The sequence below is a fragment of the Cinclus cinclus genome, chromosome 4 (assembly GCF_963662255.1).
Source record: "Cinclus cinclus chromosome 4, bCinCin1.1, whole genome shotgun sequence".
NCBI lineage: Eukaryota > Metazoa > Chordata > Aves > Passeriformes > Cinclidae > Cinclus > Cinclus cinclus.
Genome location: NC_085049.1, coordinates 60,478,150 through 60,502,822, shown reverse-complemented (window position 1 = coordinate 60,502,822; position 24,673 = coordinate 60,478,150). Strand labels below are relative to the sequence as shown.

At 43.9% G+C, this 24,673-nt stretch overlaps 1 protein-coding gene across 1 annotated transcript in view; it reads right to left on the bottom strand.

The window, feature by feature from the left end:
• GRIN2B (glutamate ionotropic receptor NMDA type subunit 2B) overlaps positions 1-24,673 on the bottom strand; it is a 168,678-nt gene that overhangs the window by 66,449 nt on the left and 77,556 nt on the right. Inside the window, exon 3 of the mRNA XM_062492275.1 lies at positions 10,233-10,347. Within this exon, the coding sequence (XP_062348259.1) occupies positions 10,233-10,347 (115 nt within the window). The remainder of the gene's footprint in view (positions 1-10,232; positions 10,348-24,673) is intronic.

Below are 24,673 nucleotides of genomic sequence, written 5' to 3'. Positions count from 1 at the left end.
AGGGTTTGAGCACAAAACAAGGAGAACAAGCACAGGAATACTGTGGGCCAGAGCCTACACCAGAGGAGGGACAAAAACCAAGCCAAAGGCACAACAAGCAAAAAAAAAAAAAAAATCTGAACCGTTTCATATTAGGAAAACGTTATTACAAATTAATTCAAAAGCAAATGTGGCCAGACTTCTACTTCAGGAAAATCAAACTGCCAAAAATCTTACCAAAACAAATGGAGGAGGGGAAGGAAGAGAAGGAAAAACACGAAAGAAAGAAAAACATAGCATCTTATGAATATGTAGCACTTCCCTTCTCTCAAGCCCATGGAAGGAAAACAGAGCCTCCAGTTAATAACATTCAGATAATGTAAAAATAGAAAAAGCAAAGAATTCACAGGCCAAGCAAAGATGTCGTTGACATGAGACAGTTTCAAGCAAATGAAACTGAACAGATGAAAACACAGCCTTAGGCACTTGGGGCATGTTCACTCACTGTGAGTCTCCTTCAGCTGAAGCTCTGCTAGTCCTCCAGACTCAGTTTGGTTGGCTGCTAGCTTCCTGTGCCCTCATCTCTTCATGCATTTCAAATTTTAAAGCTACCTAAATTCCCATGCTTTTTTCAGTTGCCTTTTCATGGCATAGTCTGGCCACTAAAAGCAACAGCAAATAAACAACTTCTTCCAGTGGCACCTGTGTGGTTCCTCACTGGTAGACTCCCTGAAGTGATTTCCAGTAGATGACTGGGCACAAAGCAGGGGACAGTGAAAGTGGCTATGTTGTGTACCTATCCAGCACTGAAGGATACATAACCTGTTCAAGTCACTCCTGACTGGAGTACCAATGAAGTAATTACTCTTGGGCTGATGAATACCCACAGAATCACAGAATCTTAGAATATCCTCAGTTGGGAGGGACCCACGAGGATCACTGAAGCCCAGCTTGTGGCCCTGGACAGGACCATCCCAAGAATCACACTATGTACCTGAGAGCATTGTCCAAACACTTCTTGAACTATGACAGCCTTGGTGCTGTGACCACTTCCCTGGGGGGCCTGTTCCAGTGCCCAACCACCCATCAGGTAAAGAACCTCTTCCTAATGTATAGCTTAAACCTCTCCTGGCACAGCTCCATGCCATTTCCTGGCATCCTGTCACTGGCCACAGAGAAAAGAGATCAGTGTCTGCCTAGCCACTTCCCCTTGTGAGGAAGAGTTGGGCTTGATGATCCTTGTAAGTCCCTTCCAATTCAGATTGTTCTGTGATGCCATGAATTCTGTGAGAGCGCTATGAGGTCTCTGCTCAGTCTCCTCTTCTCCAGGCTGAACAAGCCAAGGGACCTCAGGCACTTGTACGGGGAATCTGGGGAAAAAGCCAGTCTTGTGTTCGGATTGAAATTAGGGACAAAATCAAATCACCCTCCCTCGTCTGGGAGTTTTTTTGGGGGTTTGGGGTTTTTGAGGATGTTATGAACTGATCAAGGAGGAAGATAAGATGGATCTTTGATACTGTGCTGTGATAGGAATATGTAATTACTGTACCCATACCTGAAAGCTCATCTTCCCATAGCAAATCAGCTATCTCCTGCACTAAGATATAGATGTTTATTTTCAACATGCTGAGATGAAACATTCCCACAATCAATGAAGTGCTCATGATTAAAGGAAAACAGATACACAGCAGCATCTGACATGCCACAGAAATCTCCAAGCTGCTGGCAAGCAGGACAGGTTCCAAACAGAAGCAATGTGGTTCTAGAACAAGAACATCACTCCTGTACTGGGAATTTGTGCTGCACTGCAAGATGTAGCCTTCCCAGATGTTTTTTGGTTCCTGTAAAGTTGGGAATATCCCCTCAGATATTAAGAAGACTGGAAATTTTCCAGCAGCACTGGGTATTTTTGAGCTGTCGCACCTTCTTCTCAGGTCTCCTAGACCTTTACTGCTTTTCCCTGTCTGCCCTTCACACTCTCAATGAGGCTCCCATAAGTCTGCACAAAGCCAGTTATAATTCTCCACTGCCTAGCAAAGCCTTCCCAAGAGTTAGGCAGTTGGTGTGTAAAGCCTGCTGCCTACCATGCTGACTAATGTTGTCTGATTGTTCCCTACTACTCCCCCGTTGGTCCATCTGTACCCATCTGCTACCTTTTGTCTTTTAATTAAAGTGTAACCACTTTGGGATAAGAGCCACCCTTTTTGGTTAGTGTTCATTCAGCTCCCTGCAGAGTCCCAAGTCTATAACTGGGTGCTGGGGACAGCAATGATGACATGCGAGAGGTGACTGCACATACACATGGCACATACAGAGGCACCTCTCACTGTGTGGCATAAGCAACTCAGCTGAGAGAAAGCTCCAGACAAGAGATCTCATCCAGAATACAACAGAGGTGAGGGCAGTCTTCTCTTGTGGCTGGATGTTATCACATTAATACACTGAGCACAATCCTCCGGGATCCCCTGTCCAAGGAGTGAGGTTGGCAACCCCAGTAAAGGTCAGATGGCTGCTATCACCCTCATCAGCTACACCAGCACAGAAATGGTAGGAGTCATTCTAACTACAGCCTGGGCTTAATAAAGATCTCCAGATATCCCAATATCTGATTTGCATAAGAGGACAAGGTCTCTCCAAGAAGCTGTCATTGTTTCAATGTAAGAATTCCCTCCAGTAGCAAAGGAGTAGGGTCTGGTGGAGAAGAGCCAGAATATTTTTCTGCAGGCTCATGAATCATACAAATGCACTCCAAAATTCAAGCAAAGTCAGGAACTGCTTCAGCAAGAGGCAAAGAGAGCAGACAGTTTCTGATGACATAACACAGAGCAGTTAGGAAGAGACACCCAGTATGTTCTCTTTGGTCAGAGCCATATTAACTTATTACTGCAGGATTCAGTAATCCAGCAGAGTCACAGTTTGACCAGCATGTCGGCAAGATTTATATAGAAGGCTTCTTCAGAAAGATTGTTCCATTTATCCTCTGATAAGGAAGGCTTTGTGTAGCACTTGAATCTGCCCTTCTTCTTAGGAGTCAGTGTAAGATTAGCATGGCCATAATTAGTCACAAATACATGCAGTTAGATCCTGGAACTGTGAGATGCCAGGCCAAATCCTGGCAGTGGGTGCAGCATAGGTGCACAAATAAAGCCATCTGGTTGTCTCATTGAATCAGGGTCATAAACAGACCCATCAGATGTGACCTAGATCAGGTATCTAAGGGACACTCACTTGGGAGTGAGATATCCATAAAACATGGATTCTCTGATGCAAGTCTGCTGTCTAATGAGAAGTAAGGCATTTAGGAAATAATGGTCTCTTAGAGACATGTCCAGAAAGAACACTTTAAAAATAAGGGGGGGAATGCACATACAGACTCCCATTCTAATTTCAGTTATATGTGCTTGAATCCAGAGCAGTCCCTCTGCCCTAAGACAGGCTGTATCCTTCTAAAAACTGGTTCTGTGGGAACAGACTCAGTCACTTACTCTGAGTAGGTTTAAACAAACTTCTATGCCATTTCTCCCCAGGGACAATGAGTCATAAATCTCCATGTACACAGCAAAATTAGCAAAACAAGACCAATTGGCAAAAACAATCCAATCTTGTCTCACTGTAAAAGGAGTCGATGGAATAAAAAAATAATTTCATCCATGGACATATAGACAAGATGCCAGAACTCCACACACAGAGCAGAACCTGACCCAAGGCAGTAACTTCTACCCCATCGAGGCAAGCATACATGTGCATGTGATCAAAAAGATTTGTCTAGGTGGGCACCAGGCAACATGAGGAAGAAACTGTCCCAAAAAACCTAGTCATCTTTCCAAAGGCAAGGGAGGCCCTTCAGAGAAGACTTGGATTTGTACAGCTGCAGTTTTTACCTCACAACCCTACATTCTTGTTCCTCTCCTACTTTTAAAAAGCCTTCTTTAAGGAGGCTTTTATTCTCTAAGAAAGTGAAATTAAAAAAAAAAAAGAAATCTAAGTCCTTCCTTCTGCTAAGCCATATAACAGATAGGATAACATGATTCATATTGATTCTTCACAGAGTTGTCGGTACCGCATGGACTGTTACTAAAAGCCAAGAATACTGATCGGCATTTTCAGTCCTCTTCCTCCTCTCCCCTGTTATGTCTGCCACTGGGACATTGAAGAACACAAAGAGATGACAGCGAATATTTCTTTTAATGCACACTAAGACTTGAGATCAGACCTGAAGGCTGCATCACCATCAAATGCTACAGCATCTTCATATCTCTGTGGTGTTCATCAGCTCCCCTAAGGTGCAGACTTCAGGAGGTGACTATGCCTCCCTAAGAGCTTTTGTTTGTAGCCATGCACAATAGCCTTCACATGCCAACTTCCTCCTCGTACAAAAGGTTCATGGTAGAAGCTTGAAGAAATTATGTCCTCAATGGATCAGGCTTGAAGTTTCTGCTGATCAGGTTGTCCGTAACCCACTGTGTCTCTCCTATGAAATAAGCTGCTTTTTGTGAGACACTCTTCAGGTTTGTTTGCTCATCTAATCACAGAAATGTAGGCTGGCAGAGAACCACAAGAGATCACTTACTGCATCCACCAGCTCGGAGGCAGGACAAGATAGATTGAGATCCTGCACTGTTGGATATTTTTCTCTATGTCCTCCAGCAAATGAACCTCTACCAGCAAATGAGCCTCACCATGTCTCACCATGCCAATAATTAGACAGCTTCCTACATATCTAACTGAAATATTTCTGCTTGAAAATTTAGCAAGACAACTTCTTTCTCCCTACTGGGGCATGGAAAGCAGTTGACCAGTATGTCCTTTTTTCAACGATCATTTAGGCATCCAGAATTTATCTTGTTACCTTTCCTCAGTTTTTAGATAAGGTTAATCTTCATTTTTCATTTTTCTCTTCTAAACCCTTCTTTACTTTCTGTTATCTCCTTCCCATATCCCAGGGGAACCCTTCCCAGGCATGGATAGGCATAACAGTGCTCTGTCTCAACCTGGAGACAGGGTCACAGAAGTTCACAAACTCATCTTATGCAGACTCTGATGGAGGCTGAACACATCTCTGGAAAGCCCACATGGCAGAGAGTAGTGGCACTATTCTCCATCCTATTGCAGCATTATCAAGTCCTGGAAGCCTACAGTCACTGAGGCAGATGACAGGATGTCACAGCAAATGGCCCCATTCCCAGGGAGCACTAATGTGTGCAATGGTGTAAGGGTACAGGCTAGGAGCAGCCTGCCTGTGAATTTGTAATCGTGGTCACACCAATGGCTAGAGGAAGCAGAACAGACCCTGCTGGAGTTGAAGAGTTCAAAAGTGAAATCCTGATAATTATAGCACCAGAAGCAGGCAAACATTTTATCTGCTGGGCGGGGTGAAGGTTGATAGGGGCAGGGATTGGTACACGCAGCAAGGAGAACAAATCTTTCAATTTAAGTTTTCCATCTGTCCTCTAAAAAAGCTTCTAGTGGCACCCTGACCAAAACCATCACCTGGTGCTTTGCTTTTCCAGACAGGAAGAGGAGTGAAAGGGCCATGCTTGGTAAGAGATGGAGTGAGCTTGTGCATCAAAGGGCTCTGTTGAGGTGGCACAAGAAGTTGGTGTCATGAGCCTCATGGAAGGGTGCTCTGAATCCCCAGAGGCACACCTAAGAGACGAGGCTGAGCATAAGCTAGTGATAGAAGTGATGCAAAACTCACTAGTAACTAAAGTAGAGAAAAAATCTGAAAAAGCACCTCAAAGTCCCTAACATTTGTGTCACCCCTGGGTTCACTGGGGGAAGTGAGAAAGCAGGTGGCAGGATCTGGGAGCTAATGGGACAGGCCTGCTGGAGGGGAGCTAGTGGGATAGGACTCAGTAGAGAAGGAGGACGTGAGCAAGAGCTGGAGATAGCAGCACTTGCTAACTCTCACAAAGGGATCATGAACCCAGAATTAAGTCTTTATCATACATGGGATCATAGTAGAGCAGAAGAGAAAGGCAAATAATGAAGAAAAATACTGGTTGAAAACTCTTCCCACACAAAATGTCACAACACACTGACAAAGTAGTACCTGTCAGTGTAGTACTGACCCTCAGGCTCACCTTGCAAAACCTCTGGCCCCCACTCATCACTGCCCTGAGGCATGCCCCTTCATGGGGCATAACAGTAGACATCCTTCACCACCTCCACCTGGACCTCGATGATAAATACAACAGGGGCATCTGGGCACCCAAAACACACCTAGGCTGTCTGACCAGTGAAGCAAAGAGCTTTACTAACCAGCTGGTGAAAACGTAGTGAGGAAAGGCATGCAGTGTTCCACCCCCAAGGAGCAGCATACAGAGAAGTGAATGAAAGTCAGCACATTTACTTATCATGATGAATCATTACTCCTGGTCAAGACAAGCAGGACAGCTCAAGTTACTGCCCCCTTGTAGAAAGTGGTTTTTCTTCTTCTTTCATGATTGTCAGCCCTCCAAGGCTTCAGTTTGTCTGAAGCACTCATGAGAAGATTTATCATCATCAGAGTCTGGGGGCAGATGCAACTCCTCTGGGAAATTAATTCCTGTTCTGAAATAACTGGTGAAGTTGTGAAGATATTTATTCCCAAATTGGGGGGGAAAAAAATCAAAATCGCAAAAGATTTCACAGACCTGAAATTCTGAAGCAGTTCAGTCACTGTCTGGATCTTTGCTGCTCAGAAAATGGAAGACTTCACACCTATTTTAAAACATCTTTTTATATATCTCTACTCCATGTGAGACATACCCTCAAAATCCATTTGCCATCTTTCAAGAATCAAATGCACCAAGCTGTACAGAGCTGCAAACTGTGTTACTAAACCCAGAGGAGACTAACAGATGATCAGAAAACATGACCTACCAAGAAGGACTGAGCAAATTCTTGTTTAACCTACACCACAGATGACTGGGAGACAACATGATAGAAGACTCCAAAGCCACATAGGGACAATAAGGAGTGGTGGAGAATAAACAATTCCCTATATCCATTAGGGAGTCACAAAGCATAGGTGGGCTTAAATTGCAGCCAGGGAAATCTAGGTTAGACATTAGAAAAACTCTACAGGGTAAGGAGAAAGAAACTGTAGAAGAGATTGACTTGGGATTGCAGGGGATTTCTAGCATTGAAGGTCTCTCAGAACAGGTGAGACAAACATCTGTCAGGAATAATTTCAGTCTAGTTAAACCCTCTATTGGGGTACAGGGAGGCACTAGATGACCTCTTGATGTTCCTTCCAGGCATAGCATCTGATTATGGATAAAAGTATGTAGTTAAAGACTGAGCTACAGTGAAAGCAACTGGACCAAATCAGTGCCTCCTACATTAGCCTTTCATCTCACGTCTCCTACTGCCTGTTTGCCTAAAAGTTGCCAGGATGAAGCACCTTGCTATTTACACAAAATTAGTGGGAATTTGGACAATGTTCCAAAGGCACTTATAAAGGTATTGAGATAATGTGCTAAAAATATTAATAATTTCTTGTAGTGTGGCATTGCCTGGAAGCTGTTGTTAAGGGCCAACAGTTTGTGTTGCCTGACTCTCTGCAAACATGGAACAAAACTATGATTTTGTTGCAAAGATCTGTTTCACATTTATATTTTTATGTTTGCATTTCTGCTGAAGGGAAAAAAAATTAAGAAAACGAGCATGAGGTTCCAGGTATGAAAGGTTTTGGTCTGTGATCAGAACATGTTGGGGATTACTTCAGTGTCTTCCAGGAAGAACCTGCCAGCATAAAACTCAACCAGGTCAGAGGCTGATTCTAATAAACTGATCCTCTCTAAGGAAGACACCTGCTTCAAGATAAAACATTTGTGTCCAGGAAGCACTACATGTTTTTCTTACTGCTAATATCATAGTCCATCATAGCCTCATTTCGGTCTGGCCCCAGCTCCTATGAAATGTAGGACTGTTTTGGTTTAATGGATGCCAAGTAGTCCCCACAGACAGCAAGGCTCAAGCATGTCACAGGTCAAATCCCAACACTCCTAATCACCAGGATCCCTTCTATTAATTGTTTGGTTCATCTGAGAGACCACAAATACACTCTCAGAGACTGAACAACCACTTGTTACCACTGACAGAAGCCACCAAGCCTTCACTGAAGGTGCAACATGTGAAGCATGTGACAAGCAAGATAAAAACAGGAATGTATTTAGCTGTGCCTCCCCAGAGACTGCAAAGCATTCCAGCAACAGATTCCCACAGCCAGCCCTGCTAATAACCCCTAGGAGGATTCATGCTGCTACTGCTTCATTTTCCTTCTCTGACAATGGAGTTTTCCCCCGTGAAAACAAATTTGGTGCCAGCTTAGAATAAATCCTCCTGGACTTTTCCTGGCAAGCTTTAATGAATTTGAGTGACGGACCAAGCCTGATGTGAGGTCTCTACAGCCTGAGCTTTGCATGTCCACAGCCTGTGCACTATCTAGATAGCCTGCCTTCAGCTATGTCCAAGAGTTGTCCATGCCATGCCCTTTGTTTCCTCACACTCCTGGCCCACTGAGACCGCTTCTGATTCTCCCAGACCACACACCCTCATCTGGTCTGAATAGTGCCAAGACCATGAGGTAGATAGGTCCTCCTGGAAACCAGGCACAAACTGGGGCCTTTCACCTTCTTCTGAAATCCCTGCAACTTCTGGAAGACCCTAGTGCCTGCCAGGCACTAATGTGATTGCTCTTCTGTCTCATTCACAAGTTGTTCCTGCAGCTCTCTTCTGAATACACTTCTCCTGACAGCTCCCCATTTCATTCTTATTTCCCCGTTAACTTCTTCCTTGCTTTCACCAAGCAGATCACTTGCAAGTCCATGCAGGGAATAAGCAAGCAAGGAGAGAAAGTTTTCTGTGCACAGTGGGACAATGGGGCATTTTTCTAATATGTTGCAGCAGACCTCTTATTAGGGGTAGAAATGAGCCAAGACAGACTCTCACTCAACACCCTCAAAAAGGTCCCAGTTTATTCTTCTTCATAGATTAGCCATCCTGACTCTGCCTACAGCAAGCTCCTGCTGTAGGTTCTAACTGCAGACTCTGAATGCTGGCTATTTCCTGGACTGGACTATGACTGGACCATGACTGCAAGCATTGGTTTGCAGACTCTGAATGCAGGCCTTTACCTAGCTCAACTATGATTGCAGGCTCCAACAGCAGGCTCTAGCTCCACCAGACTCAGACTGACCTCATAGCATCTTTTACTGCAGCAGCTCCCTTTCTTGTCTCATTCTTCTTTGTATCTCTCTGGATCCTTCCTCAGACCTCCTCTTCCTCCTCAAGGTCCTCTTTCTCCAAGATCCTCCAGAGCAGCCAACCCACCCCTTTTATCACACTTATCTTTTTTAGTCCCAGCTGTGACCTATTAAGGGCAAGGCTAATCTTTGGTAATTAGTACAGCTGTGACATATCAGGGGTGAGGTTGCCTGTAATTTCATCTACACCTACACTAAGCCATACACACAATCACATCCAGACTAACTTCTGCTTCATATCTATCAAATGTTCTGATGAATGCTCCTTCCTTTGCTCTAACTTCTCAAACCCATACCTTTCTTTATCTCATCTTTGTAGCCCTTAATTACCCACTCTACTTCAACTGAAACCCTTTGGGGGTTGTTTATTCGCTTGCTCTGAGCCTGGACTACTGACATTTATGTAGGAGGTGAAATGAACCAAAACTTCCTTATAACTCAGAAATTCACACCATTTCTAAAATGGTGCTTTGCATTGCATGAAATTTTTTCCAAAATATGCAAATTTGGATCTTTGACCAACTCAATATGATCTCACGTTCACATCCAACTTAATGCACTATCCCATTGTAGGGGACACTGGCCAGATATATCAAGCACAGTTAATACTGACATAAATTACTAACTGTGGGTGTAGCTCAGTCATAGTCAGCGCACAGAATTTCAATGCCACCAAGCCATACAGAGAAATATTTTGTGTCTCAGTCATTGAAACTCATGTCACAGAGGAGGTATCTTCTCTGAGAGGCTGGAAAGCTTACGTTCAGAGGTTACACAAAGGAAGCTGATGAATTTTTTATGCATGCTAATGGAAGACTGTAATGGCATCCTGCATGGAAAAGACAGCAGCCTGGGCATTGGAGATACCAGTGGTCTGGTATACAAGAAGCAGATTGCCAGCCCTTGATAAGAAGTACAGAAAGGTGGGGAGGATTATTTGCCAAGAGCCTTCCCCCTTCTTCTTTCCCGACACAGTTAAGAGAATTACCAAACATATCCTACCCTCTCCCATTTCCTCTCCTTGGTCAAAAGGATGATGACCAGCTTGGGATGCATCTGGTATCCGTCCTCACTGAATGACAAATTCCTGCCTTCAAAGGTGACATTGATCAGGTACCTGCAGGAGAGAGAAGAGAGCAAAGAGAACATTAGTGCTTGGAAACCAAACCCAAAACAAGACCCTGCTTCCACTCTTCAGCTCATATCAGGAGGTTAGGAGCACAGTGCAAACAACGGAAAATCTAAGAGGAAGGGAGTTAGAAAAACAATGGACAATTAGTCCAGAAATTGGGACAATCAGGCAAGACAGGGCAATCAATTGTCCTCATTTTATGACTGGGACAGGGAAGTCATGTTCTGTGTTTGTTCTCAATGAATTCCTAAAAGCACATCTAAGAGTCACATATATGCCCACAGTCCCTGGTTTTCCTCTGCCTCAAAGGGCAGAGGGATCCATAGCAATCAGCTGTGTAAACACACTCCACAGCCTACACTTCACTCACTCTCCAAAGGGGATTTTGCATGCCATTTGAGGACAGTGATGGGTGACAGGTGAAGCAGTGGAGACAGCCTCCCCCCAGCCCAAATATCGAGGCAATGTCTAGGGAAGCAGTGGACAGCAGAGGAAGAAGCAGCACACCTTCCAGAAGCTCTATCCCTGTCAGAGCCAGCACAACTCATGGGGCCCAGAGTGATCCTGTGAAGGAGCTTAGGAATAGGGATAAGGATATTGAAAGAGCCCAGTGAAAGTCCTTTTTCCTAGGGACAGAGTCAAGCTTTACACCCAGTAAAATCAAACTAAAGGGTCATCAGCCCTGCAGCCAACATCAGTGACTGTCTGGAAAGGCCCCAGAAGGCACTCCCTGTTGGGGCATTTCATGTCAGCTGCACAAATGGACAGTTAAACAGTCCAGGCTTCAATCTCATTTGTCCTAAAGCCTCCTTACTCAGCTCTGGCAATAGGGAAGACCTTTTGAAGACCTTTAAGTGGACTGAGATTACAGCTACACTCATTTCAAGGCCTTGCTGCATTGTGAGAGCGTGTTAAAGGGGTGTTGCTGTAAATAAGAGTCAGGTCTATTGTTTTGCTAACTGTCAGACCATCCAGAAATACACTGTAGGAAAGAGGAGGTAAATACACATTTCACAGTTCAGTGGTTTATATGACATCGCAGTGGCACTCTGACAGTTTGCCCTGTTCATATATTTCACTTCAATTCACATTCCTGTTGCATGAAGTAGATTTTACCTTTGTAAATCTGCTCTGGCACCAGTAGCGTCACATCACCGTGAGAGGCACAGGTGACCAAGCTGCCTGCAGGGCTAGCCCCTGGACTCTGCACTCCCCTACTTTGCACAGTTCTATAAATTACACAAGCAACATTTCTATTACAGACATGAGAGGTTCTTCTGCTCTATTACACCATGACATCAGGAAACATTTCCTAATATTCAGCTTCAATTTGTCCCTTATGAACTCAATTTGAACCAATTTCAAAAAAATAAATTAGAGAAAAAAAAAAAATCTGTTCTTTCAGTGGGTCCACGCTTTCCAACTATCTGCACAAAAAGACCTCCCTGCTAATCTAATGAATGCATTTTATCAGGGAAACTTCCTCAAACAAATAAAAAAGCAGGTCATGATGCTAGTTTCTTCCTTTTCATACTTTCTTGTCCTAACTCCGTTAATCAACCAAACTCATCTACTAACTCCCCACTGCCAAGTGCAATCAGCAATTATGTTTATTTCTAAAGGAAATTCCACACTTGCTCCACATTGTGACCTTCAAGGGACATGTTCAGTGTTGGAAATACAGCCATAAGGGAGCCCAGCATGAAACATCTGCAACAGGACCATTTTCAAAGGCAGGCTATTGGTTATTTTCCAAAAACCAAAGCTATTTGGAACCCAAACATTGAGCGAACCCCAAAAAAGAGCCTCTGCCTGGAAAATCTTAGCCACACAATTGTTTGAAATGCCATAAAAAGTCCCATGTCAGGACCACACATGCCCTCTTTCTGGCTTTTTTTTTCCCAGCTGTGTGAATTGTTGTGGTACTGGGGAATGCCAGGCATGGACCATTGCCAGGTATGTGCACCCTACAAGACCTAGCTAAGGCTCTGGTGGTGGGAGGGATCTTCCAGTGGACCATGACTACAACTTCATGTCTTCCCTGCACTGGCCACCAGAGTAAAGGTAAAGAAAGGCTCTAAGAAGAAGATGAGGATGCCATTAGCCTGATGGGAGTTGCAGCTTTATATGTCAGTAATGAGTAAGCAATGCCAACATCTAATTAAACAAACACCAATATGAAACTGTTCTCAACCCTCTTTCTCCTCACACCCAAGAACAATTCCACTACAGGAATCTCCCATGCATATCCTGACAAGAAGAGTTCACAGAAATCAGCAACAGATATGAGACAAGAGGGTGTCGTTTATGCTCATTTTCACTGGAAAGATTAGAACCTCTAATAATAATCAAGGTGGAATCATCAACTACTCTGATCCTTGGAGCTGCCTTGAGATTTACACTTAAAGCAGCACTAAAACCCCTTGCTTCACACCTTAATGACTGAAATTATTCCCCAAATTTGGCAATATAACTCTTCAGAGTGTTTTCTCTCCAACTCATTAGCAATATATTTACAAAAGTTTGCAGGAGAAGTGCAGAAGAAGTGGCATCCCCCCACAGCTTTCCCTGCTCTCCTGTACCTATCCTACCAGCTAGCACAGGGATGCAGGGGGAGAGCAGCTCACAGGGAGCTGCAGGGCTTGCTCGGGTGCACTGAGCCTATGTGACGAAGCATCAGGGCTTGAAGGACTCCCAGGCAGGCCGAGTCAGCAGCATGCTGCAAGGCAGCCGCACTCGAGTGGCTCTGCCCTCCATCATTACTGCAGCAGCAGTCGTCCTCTTGGGCAGCACCGCTGCCCTGGGACACCAGCACCGCTGCTGCCTGCTCTGGCCAGGGAGATTTGGTTCCTCCCTACAGCCTACACACACTCCAGTCTCCCAGCAGGCAAGCAAGGGGATGAGAGACTCCCTGACATGTCTGAACTGTGCCACCAGCTGTAACAGGGGCACAACATGAGGGCAAGCAGGTTGTGCATGCAGGTGATGTAAACCAGGAGGAAACTGTGCCTGTAACAATATTAATATCTGCATGTTTGGGACTTTAAGATGGAGACAGAGAAAGGGGGCATGGTGGGGGCTGACACAGGTCATTTAATTTCATTTAATTTGCTAGAAACTCCTTTCAGCAATGTATTTGGCCTATGTGGCAATTTCTGCAGCTACTTGATGCAAGCACAGAGGGTTGAGCCCTTCACCAGACCAGTGGCAATGCAGTGGACACAATGCTCAGACTCGGATGGTTGAGAGCAAAAAAGACACAGCCTATAGAAACAGGCTGACATCACGAGTCCTGTGGTATGAACAAGCAGGCAGGAACAAAGGGACATGCCCTTGGGCACAAAGCAAATTAGACCCCGGGGGACCTAAGTCCCCATCCTGAGCTCTGAGGTAACATCACCCATCCTAGATGTAAGGCTGTCAGCCTTGCAAGTTAAAGGAGAGTATTTCAAAGGCTGGTTGGCATGTCAAATAGAGCATTAATACCATATCAGATGGCCAATTTAGGACCAGCAGAGAGATGATGGCATTTTAAATGGTTTCAGTGATGGAGAAAGCCTGGAGAGACAGATGTGGTGGGTGCAGGGGCTTGAGAGAACACAAAAAGGGTGCTAGCCAAATTTTTTTCTGTCCCAGAGACAGGTGTGAAGGATATGCATTTGAAATCAGCACTAGCCACTCCTACTTGTGCCTCTAATGCCTTGCTCAGAATCAGCTCCCTAGCCTGCTGACTGGAGGAGCAAATTTGGACATTGCATCGGTTCACTCCGTCATATTCCCTGCCTCACATGTGTGCAGCACTCACACAAACACACACCCTCCCCTGTGTCCTGTCAGTGCTTGTTATGCTTCAGTGAGACAAGCACTGTGTCTGAAATGGCGTGATTATCCTTACATCGATCGCTTCCCTGAATAAGACAGACCATATAAATAAAACAGCCTCTCTACAGTCAGCACTGGGGAGTCATCTCAACAGCCCAGCACACGAGGGAAAAACAGGGTGTAGGTGGAGGGTGGGGAAAGAAAAGCTTTGCAGGGTAAAAGGCAGGTGGAATGTGATGAAGGATAAAGGGATGGGGATGCAGACCACCATCATCCTGTCTAGAATCTCACTGTAATGGGAAACACTGAGGCTAGTCATACCAGCAGTGAGATGAAAGCAGTGAAAGGCCTTTACCCTACAGAATCTGCATGGTGAATCTTTTTTTTTCTCTCTAGAGACAGTGCTGAAAATTCACCAGTATGAGCTATCAGGGAACAGACCCACTTCATGCCCAGGAAGGAGCAAAAAACCAAAAGCATGTTACTGCATTTTAGTAGAAGTGCCCACAGCTCCTAAGCATGTTCCCCCTCTCAGCACCAGCAAGACCAACCCAGCGTAGCCTGATCCAAACAACTGGAGCAGAGTACATCAATCCAGCCCTGCAGCTGGATGGGTCATGAGAGCCCATCTCTCACACCTGCTCCTGAACAAGGATGGACAGACAAAAGGATGAGTGGACTCAAAGGACAGGGAAAAGGGAGTCTAGGACCAGTATATTTATCTATAAATGAGAATTCTGACCTTCAAGGGGCTAGTGATTGACTGATAAAAGACTTAACCAGCACTAACTATGCTGTTAATGCCTTCGTCTGACAGAGATAGTGTTGATTTTTTAAATGAGGTAAATGCAATTGATCCTTTTGCTTCTGACTTATACCTCCATTCTCCAAACCCGTGGGAAGTTTAAGAATACAGATATTATTTCTTTATGCCCTTGTTCAAAATTCTGTGACTGCCTCTGCCTCAGAGCACAGGCAACTCACACACAAGAGCCATCCTGTGCATGCGTGAGGTCTCTTGAGGTAAGACAGGCTCCACAGGATATCAAACCCAACTGCTCACCCCAAAAAAAGGCAAAAATAGGCTCTGGCTGGGCCTTTGATCAAATTTCACCGTGGAATTTGTTCTGAATATCCTGATCCCAGCTGAGAATTTCAGAGGTTCTCCCATTGCTCACTGCCCTGCACTGTCCCTTACGTTGCTGTGCTGTCAGTGGCTTATGGAGCTGTGAAAGGCATGCACATCTGGCTGTATCTGTGTAACATCTGTCTGGTGTCTGGTACAATTTAGAGCAAAAAGGATTCCATGCAAAGGGCATGAGTGCAGCTGATTTTATGTAACAAGAGGCTATTATGAACAACAAAACCAAAAGAAGTTAGAAAAAAAAATATAGAAAAAACATTGACTAGGAAAATTAAATCTTAAGGGAACAGTATCTCGCTCTTCTGCATTTGTTTCTTTCTCTTTCACTGTCAGTGGTACCACTGAATATGGGGAGATGCACCATAAGAAAAAAAGAGTAGAAGAGAGTGCTACCAAATTCCAAATTATACAGGTATTCTGCACCAGAAGATCTGCACAGACTACAGCCTAAATTACTTCTAGGAATCAATCTGACCAGTTGCCTTAGAGAAATGCCCAGAGCTCAAGATTGTTTTCATTAAGCAAAAAGATTTGGAGATCATCTAGATTAGGAAATATCCCTCAGGCTAAAAGATAACAGAGATGTATGAGATTAATTTAGTTTGTCTCTGCTGTCCACACCTTTTTAGAAGACAAAAGGGCAGCTACTGGGCTGCAATAAATCAGTGATGTTCATCTGACTTCAATGGACTGATACTGGTCAATCCACTGAGACTGGCCCCTCACCTCTAGGAAGATGAATTTTTCTGGTGTTTAATCCTGAGCTCTGAAATAGCCATTGCTGGTGGAAGACAAATTTCTACTGAACTGTCCTTGCTGTTTCTCCAACATATTTAGCAAAGTTGCTTTGAAAACAATGTGTTTGTATGCCGAGACTTCCAAGGGAAAGCTCCTACATACAGTGGAAGGATGAATCTTTTCCATCAACCCCTCTCTTAATCTTAAAAAAAAAAAGGTTCTTCCACTTTGTTTCCCATTCCTTCTATTTATCTACCACAAATTTGTCATTTCAGAAAGACTCTGAGATGACAGTTCCTGGGGACTGAGGATATAGCTATCCTTGGAGGATGCAGGGAGCCACAGCAATGGCAGGGCTGCTTTCCTACACGCATTGCTTGATCCTAATGAGACAGGACCATTCCTTAGAATGAGAAGCAAAGCTCTCTTTCCACAGTGTGTGCAGCCCCCAGACTCCCTCCTGAGAATGTAAGGGGAAATTAATCATTGCACCATGGGGTTTTGCCTCACAGACAGGTATCCATCAGGAAGCAGACAGGGTGGGGGAGTTATTGTGCAGGATTACTGAATTACCCCTCAAAAGGGAACATGGGGTCAGCTCCAACCTTGCAGTAATGACATCTAGGTGGAAGGCTGCTTGTCCAGCTGCTTCAGTGAGCTTCAGAGTTTTCACAATAATTTTTTTCCTCCATGCACATAATGTCATCCAGGACCTGATCTCCCATTTGCTTTTCATCCTATGCAGTCACTGCCTTCTGTACTAATGGGGAAAGAGGTTCAGACCTAGTGGCATTTAACACTCCCTCTGCCAGGGTGCTGCTGACAGTACCAAAGCCAGACTGAATATGACTTGTAGGATACACAAATATACAATAGGGTGAGGTAACCTGTTCCTGAGAAAAAGAGCAAGTTAAATCTTCATTTTGCCCTGTGTGCTATGCTGGTCACAACAATATCTTGAAATTTCAACCAAAGACAATGTTTTCTCACAGACATCTTGACTAACCTGTTTTCACAAATGCCAGAGCCTTGAAAAATCATCTGGCAAAACCACTTTTTAAATGTGGCCACAACATTTTCTCATTAAGAGGTCAACATTTTGTTAGAAAGAAAAAGAAACATAAGATCTGAAAACTGCAGTGATTTTGGACAGAGGATGAAGCTTCTGGTACCATCATGCTCCCACAGAATCTGGTCTGTTGTGTCACACCTTCTGCCCTTTCTTCTGTGAACAATATTCCCAATTTAAACACATCTATGATGTGCCACATGGAAAGAATCCTACAGAGAACAGCATCGCCTCAACGGGGGAAGGAATATCACTGAAGATATAGTACAAGTTTTGTGAAGGAGAAATAGGAATACAAAATTCCCATGCTCCTAATCATAAGAGACAGCATATAGGATTTCCATGTCAAAATATTCCCTTTTAAACTCAAAATACTTGATTTACAAACTCTGATTTCTTCTAAATTTATCTCTCTTTTTTTTTTTCTTTTCTTCTCTTTCTTTCTGGGAAAATGACACAGTCCTAAGTAGCTAGGGAATATACCTCTACATCTTCTGGCCCCACTGGAAATAAAACAGAAATAAGGAAAAGCATTCTAAGAGCACAGTCTGTTAAATCTGGCAATATCTATAAATGTCATAGGAAATCAGTCTATTCTCAGAAAGGCTTTTTTAGCCAGAAAAGCTTTGATAAAAACAAATATACTTCTGAACTGACTCACCAAACCTTTAAGTAACAGAAAATAGCTAATAGAAAATTAGCTTTAAGGTCAAAATTGTTACAGTTACTGGATAAAATAAAACTAAATGTTCAGTTCAAAATTGGATCAAGCTGGAAAGCTTTACAGATTTATTAAATTCCTGCCAATTACTTTTTTAAAGTATTACGGTTTTTATTGCTACACCTTTACATCCTTCCTTATTCATTAGGTACAGATAACATACCGCTTTTCTGCAAAGCAAAAATAGTTTTCAAGTTATTTCTTCCATATGAAAGGACTAAAAATCAGCTTACATGGGGCAGTAAAAGCATGGAAAATTACATTTGTCAGAACAGCTGACAGTGGGTCATAATTATGTCTAAGCACCAACTAGCAGGTCACTGATGAAAGCCATAGCACTAGAATAAGGCAAATACTGAAAGGTTAGGAGATGTCCCTCAGATCTGTTAATTGTCTTAAGGCATAGTCATGCAATCATCGATAGGAGAAGCAGTCACAGAACAGAAGTCAAATGAGGCTCCTCAGTGATTTTTCACCCAGGATGATGTCTTTCAAGCTCTGTCAATTTGAAGAGCTCTAAAAATATATTCCGGTTGAACTACTGTCCCTATGCAGTGAATTTAATCCCACTGACAGCAGCCTTATTTTTCTTAATAATTTTTGTGCATCCCCTTGAAATCTCTCACATGGCTGTGGACCACAGCTTAAAAAAACTGGCCGAGCAGATGTGCATGTCAACGACCTCATTGTTCTTCTGAAGGTGGCTGGTGTGGAGCCAGCCATCAGGGCATCTCGCTATTTACCAGGAGCTCATGCCAATTTCTGTCCTGAGAGTCAAAACCAGCAAACAGGTGAACGCATCAGTTTTCCTACAGAGCTTTCAGAACATTTTTGCTTGTGGAAAACCACTCAAATCTGCCACAAAGGTCCATCTCACTGACAGAAGCCAGGCAAGGCTAAACCAGTTGGAGACTGAAATTAATCCTTTTATTATATTCTCAGAAAGAGCAAACTAGCTCAACTTTTTTGACCTAAGGAGAAGCCACTACTGATTTTGGGGTTATTCAAGTTTATCAAGTGCTGAAGGCATTCACACATTTGTAAGGGGCAATGAATTCACAGTGTTGGCAGGAGCAGAGTCATGCCTGCAAGGAGACTCACTCCAAAAAGTGTGACTGGATTTTCTTGGGTCTGTAGCAGTTTGGCCAAGCTGGCACCCTACCACTTTCTTCCCTATAGGATGTCCAAGGGGGAATCAATTAAAAAAATAAACGAATATAATCATTCCTGTCTGTAACTGGGAAGGGAGGGTCTGGAGGTTGCTCTTCCTTTGCCAGAGGAGCCAGTCTCCCTGTGCCGCTGTTCCCTCTTCTTTCTCCCTCTTTCTCTCCCTCTGTGGGTTGATGTTTCCATGGAAACGTGTTCTTTAGTGCCGCTGAAATTACATTGCATTTAAAGTATTAACCCTTCCTTGGGCTGAGGAAAGTCTCAGAACTCTTAGGTCCTGAGAAGGCCTCCCAGCTAGCATTTGTCTGACAAGGGGCACAGGATGCATCACCAATGGGATAGTGTCTAAATTAAGATTTCTTAATTCCTTTTTTCTCTTCTACATGAAACCCTTAGCACATTTCTTTCCACACTACATGCAAAGAGGGAAAATGCTGCAGTAGCAAATAAAATGAAGAGTAAGATAGAAACAAGAAAGCCACAAGCTGGCACATGTGATGAACAGAGCTTTGGTTAATACCAGAGCTCAAACCCTTGTAGTCACGAACTGATCAGCATCTTCATTACAAAGTACCATAATCACAGACCTCACCATTCCTCCTCGAGCCTGCCTCCTCTTCCTCTTCACAATCCTGTCCTGTAATTAGTCATCCTTGTCCTCACTTGTAGTTAGCACTCCATCAACACTTGGTACAATTAGTAGCCTCCTCACCATCAGCACCCGTGTGGCTGCTTCTCCACCCAATCTGCCACGTCTGCCATCCTTCCCTTTGGCTCTCTGCTGGCACCAGCACCTCCAACACAGCCATTGCAGCCTTCACTGCAGCCACTGCTGCCTTCACTGCAGCCAGCTCAGTTTCCCAGCTGGTACTTCTTCAGCTCTGACTGGGACAACAAGGCTCTGAAAGTCAAGATGTCCCCCTTTGGGTGCTCCCTGGACCCCAGGCCCCAGGTCAAAAATGACCCTGCAAATTCTCAGCCCCCAGCTTTTGCTTATACCCACCCCAGTCATAGCAATAACACTTCTGTGCTCTTCCTGCACTGACATAATCTCTTTTTCAAACACTGGAAAACCATGAGAGCTAGATACCAAGAAGTTCCTTCCAGTTTATCACATGGGTTGCTACACTCAGGCATGCCTCCTTTCTGCCCCAAAGTCCCATGTCCTGACAGTTTGCAAACTGCTTCTGCTAATTCCACCTGTATAGCTGCAGAGTCCACCTTCCCTTGCACCATCTATTTCAGGTTTCCCAACACACACTTTAAGCCATCTCACCATTCTCAACTCTTGCCCCAAAAGCCAGGGTGTGAAAAATTCTGCTTTGAGCTGGGTGCATATGTAGTGCCATGAGGATGGATCAGTGTGGGAGGAAGATGCTATTCTGAAATGAATGATAAATATGGATAATAAACCCAACCTAAGTCTTTTATGCCTGTCTCTAGTGGGTTCCCAATATGGGAGATAGAAATATCATGGGTACATTTTGAACACGGCTGGGAACACTGCCAAAGTCCTACTCAGAGTTCACACATTTACATCATTCATATCATATCCGACTTGTGCCTTGTATTATTAACTTTGTAGAGTGTTTTGTGATGTAGTTTGTACCCCAGGCTCTGTTAAATCAACTTACGTGCCTCTCTCTTCCTTTTGGTAAAAGAGAGAGAGAGATCTGGGGCTACACAAGGTCTTGCTAAGCACAAGGAGGGTGACTCGTTTGCTGATATGATCAGTGCACTCCTACATTCTCATATAGTATTCTGGAAAATCTTTTGGGATCCATCCCTGAGGCCCAACAGGTGCAAAAAGAATAGAAATATTTGCATTCTGGTGAATAATTCAACTCCTAGACCAGATTGGTAGTGACTGAATAATTTTTCCAACTGCTGCTAAGTGTTCAGAAGCCTCTGTGAAGCACAGAGATGGGGTCCACCTGATAGGTGCCCAACACGCCACTGCAACTTCTCAGGCTTCTTCCTCAGCAGTGTTGGAAAAGAGGCTGAAGATGGAAGTAGACAAACAACCTAGGGCATGGAACTGAAGAAATTATGTTTGTCTATAACAGAGTAAAGGCATATTGCCAGGCTTTTAGCAAGTGTTGCTGAGAGATCAAGCTTTTTTTCCCTTTCTGTGCAGCAGACCACATTCTGTGGCTGTTGGAAATCCATCACCTTCCAGGGATTAATCCAAAAGAAGAGGCTCTAAAATGAGCTAGCACCATGACTTTATAGTTGTGTAAATCAATAGTTGTTCTAACAGTCTGAAAAGACTCAGTGTTACACTCCATCCCCTACTCCACATGTCCAGGCTAGACTACATGAATGTTATGGCATCTGAGGTCAGGTGAGCAGCAAGTGACACAGACAGTGGGGAGGGGTAACCATGATGAGTAGATAAGGAGACTCCAACAGGCCACCTGAATATAGCCATTTATACAAAAATGAAACAGAGTGTGCATCCTCAGTGCTTCCTAAAGCAAGAAAAGAGTCAACTTCAGCCCATGTTGCTTCATCTCCAGTGAAATAAATATGCCATTTTATTCTAGAGTTGCATTTGATCTTGAATTACTTCTCTGTTTCTTCTCTGAGAAAAGGTCACTTTAAAGAAGCCTCAGGCATGATACTAACATTGCATCCAATAAAAGACTCTCAGGAGGTCTGAAATAAGTACAAGGTCCAAATTTGGGATATTATCTCAACCTTATTCCTTCTCCCTCCTGAAAGGCAGAGTGGGAAATCTGACAAGAATATTTCTTTGCTCAGGAGACTTACAGGACTCCTTGGTCCTAGAAATACTGTGAAAATAGTTTTCCAGCAAGCATCTGAGCATTCCAGGCCACAGTGTCCACTGTTGGAAATCTGAACACAGAACAGATGAAAACAAGTGTCCTGGGAGTGAACATTTCCATGAAAAGTGCCTCAGAGGGTCAAGCTCCATATCTATTACCATACCACAACTCCCTCCAGTTCAATCAGCTCTCGGAAATTTAACTATTTTCACCTTTAATTGGTACTAAAGCTAACAAACCAAAACATAACCCTCAAATCTCATACACAAGTCCTGACAGATGTGGACATACCTGAAAGCTTGGGAATTAGCATGAGTACCAGGTGGAATAATGAGGGCTCTAGTTCAGGTCTCATTCAGTACCTTTGGGTGCATCATTCCCACAGCTCTTGCTATGCACATATTGTGGCAGCGTTATCAGTTGTGTGGACCCTCTTCTGTTGGCAGCAGTCACTAAAATCACTTCAGAAAAAGCAGTCTCAAGAGGAGGCACCTTTCAGAAATCTCTCACTCCTTTTTCTCCAACATGTCTTGGGTGTTTATACATCACTGGTTCAGACTCCAGATGCCAAACGACACAGTCCCTTCAAAATACTGGTCATAAACTCCAATGTCACATAAGCACTTCTCAAAGCCATACCCATACCCTGATGGGGTACCCATTAGCTGGAGTTCCCATCCAGAGCTTCATACCACCCTCTGTCCAGAAGGATCTCCAGTTCCAAGATAAAGATCTCCCTCTTGCCGAGGCACAAGGTTTCAAAGAGGCAGATACAACCTTCCCTACCCACACATTAAACCGAAAAGCAAACTTTTAGCATGGAAAAAAAAAAAAAAAAACCAAAACAAAAAACTAAAAACCCAAACCCCAACGGGTGTGGGGGGATCTGAAATTCTTTGTGGATTATGCCTTTTCCATGGCAACAGGCTTGAGAAACAGGAGGGCTGGGGAGGGGGGTGAGGAGGAGAGGGAGGGAATGGGAGGCAGAGTGCTGAGGAGGGAGCAAGAAGCACTGGTACATTGCCATGGAAACCCTCTTCCATCGGCAGTCAACTGCCAAAGTCAGTCAGGATTCTAGAAATGGACTTGGAGTGGGGCCTGGGAGGTGCTGGGAGTCACCTTGCCAGCCCTGAGGCTACCTCAACCCCAAGAACCCAGTCCCACTCATTTCCCCCTTTCCCAACAGCCTTCACACTGCTTCTGCCCTTGCCTCCAGCAGACAGAACCAAATTTGGCCCAGCTGAAGAGTGGGAGGAAATACAAATCAGCAAATGAAACAACCAGAGCAGGCAGAAAGCAGTGAGGCAAAGAGGGATAATTTTTCCAATAGCCCTTGATTTTCTTTCCACCTTTCTGGATCGATTTGGACCACGCAGATGTATTTGTTTTCACACCCCAGATGGTTGTGCAAAGAGGATGTCACTCCTAATCACAGAAATCGAGATGGAAATGTTACTTCCCTGCAAACTTAGTTACCGAGGAAAGAAAAAGGGCTGTTGTTGGGTTCACATTTGTACAAGGCCCCCTTCAACTGCATCTGTCCCATCCAGTATTGCACATGTCCCACTCTACCTCTAAAACACAACAGATGTCACAATATTGTGGCCAAGCAAAAATTAGAGGGGATTCTGTTAATGGAAATGAAATATACAGTGAAAATACGTTAATTCTGCCTTCTAACCCTCATCTGCAACACTTGGGAGGCAGGCAATTCAGTGAAATTAACCACCATTCACACCCTTTTGCACACTGTATTTTATCAGAAGCCTTTTGGTGCCATAAGAAATGGTCAAAGACAGAGTTTGGAGAAAGAGCTTTAAAAGGTCTGGCAGATTCTACGAACCCTTACTAGTATTTATAGTTGTACCCCTAGCATGGTAAGGGATGGATGAGTCGTTTCAGGCTGCAGACGGCTGCAGACGGCAGGAAGGAATTGACTCCTACTCCAACCACACAACTGGCTAAGCAAATTGTGGAGGAAGATTCCCTTCTCCTGAAGCATCTGTTATCACCCATCTGATTGCACAATGAATCAGTAGTATGAGGACAGGCTGCTGTGAAGGTGGGGGAAGAGGGAAAGAGAGATTGCAAATCAGGCAGTTATAAAGCAAGGAGATGCCAGCTTCCACCTCATCACAGAAAAGGACACGGACCAAACGGAAAGGGCCTGGTTTGTATGCTTTTAATTTATGTGTTTGGATCACTACTGATAGTATAGCACCAATGAAGTAGCTTAACTTTTGTTGCAGCAGCAGCTTGGTTTTCCCACGTATATTCCAGAGCTGGGGATCCCAAAGTGCTCTGTACTCTGATCATGCATCTCTCTAAATTATCTGCACTGATAAAATAAAGCGATCAAGCTGCAGGCAATGCTCAAACAGAAGAAAAAAGTCCTTGACCCCATGCTCTGAGCCCAACCACAGCTCTTCTGGACCACCAAGTGATTCAGCTGCACTGCTCTGCTTTATTACTGAGATTGGAGCCCAAGCCCAGGCCTCTAGACCACTTCTAAGATTATCTAGTCACATTATATGGGATAAAGAAAATGAGTATGGACTGTAGCAGAATTTTTCCCAACTTTCCTGATGAGGGAACAACAGCTGACTGACTCTTCTGAGTTTCATAACTTCCCATGTATCTGATACAAATATACCATAATAATGCCTTCATAAACACAGCATCTAGCTGAAAATTTGTGAGAAATCACTAATGGGTCAGACTCTTACTTCAACTGTTGTTGGGACATAAAATCAGACAACATTTTGGAGGAACAAAAAGGATATTATAAAAACGATCTTTTATGGGCTTAAACAGTAAATGAGTCAATGCAGAAAAGAGTCAGCATATGGGATTATTTTTTT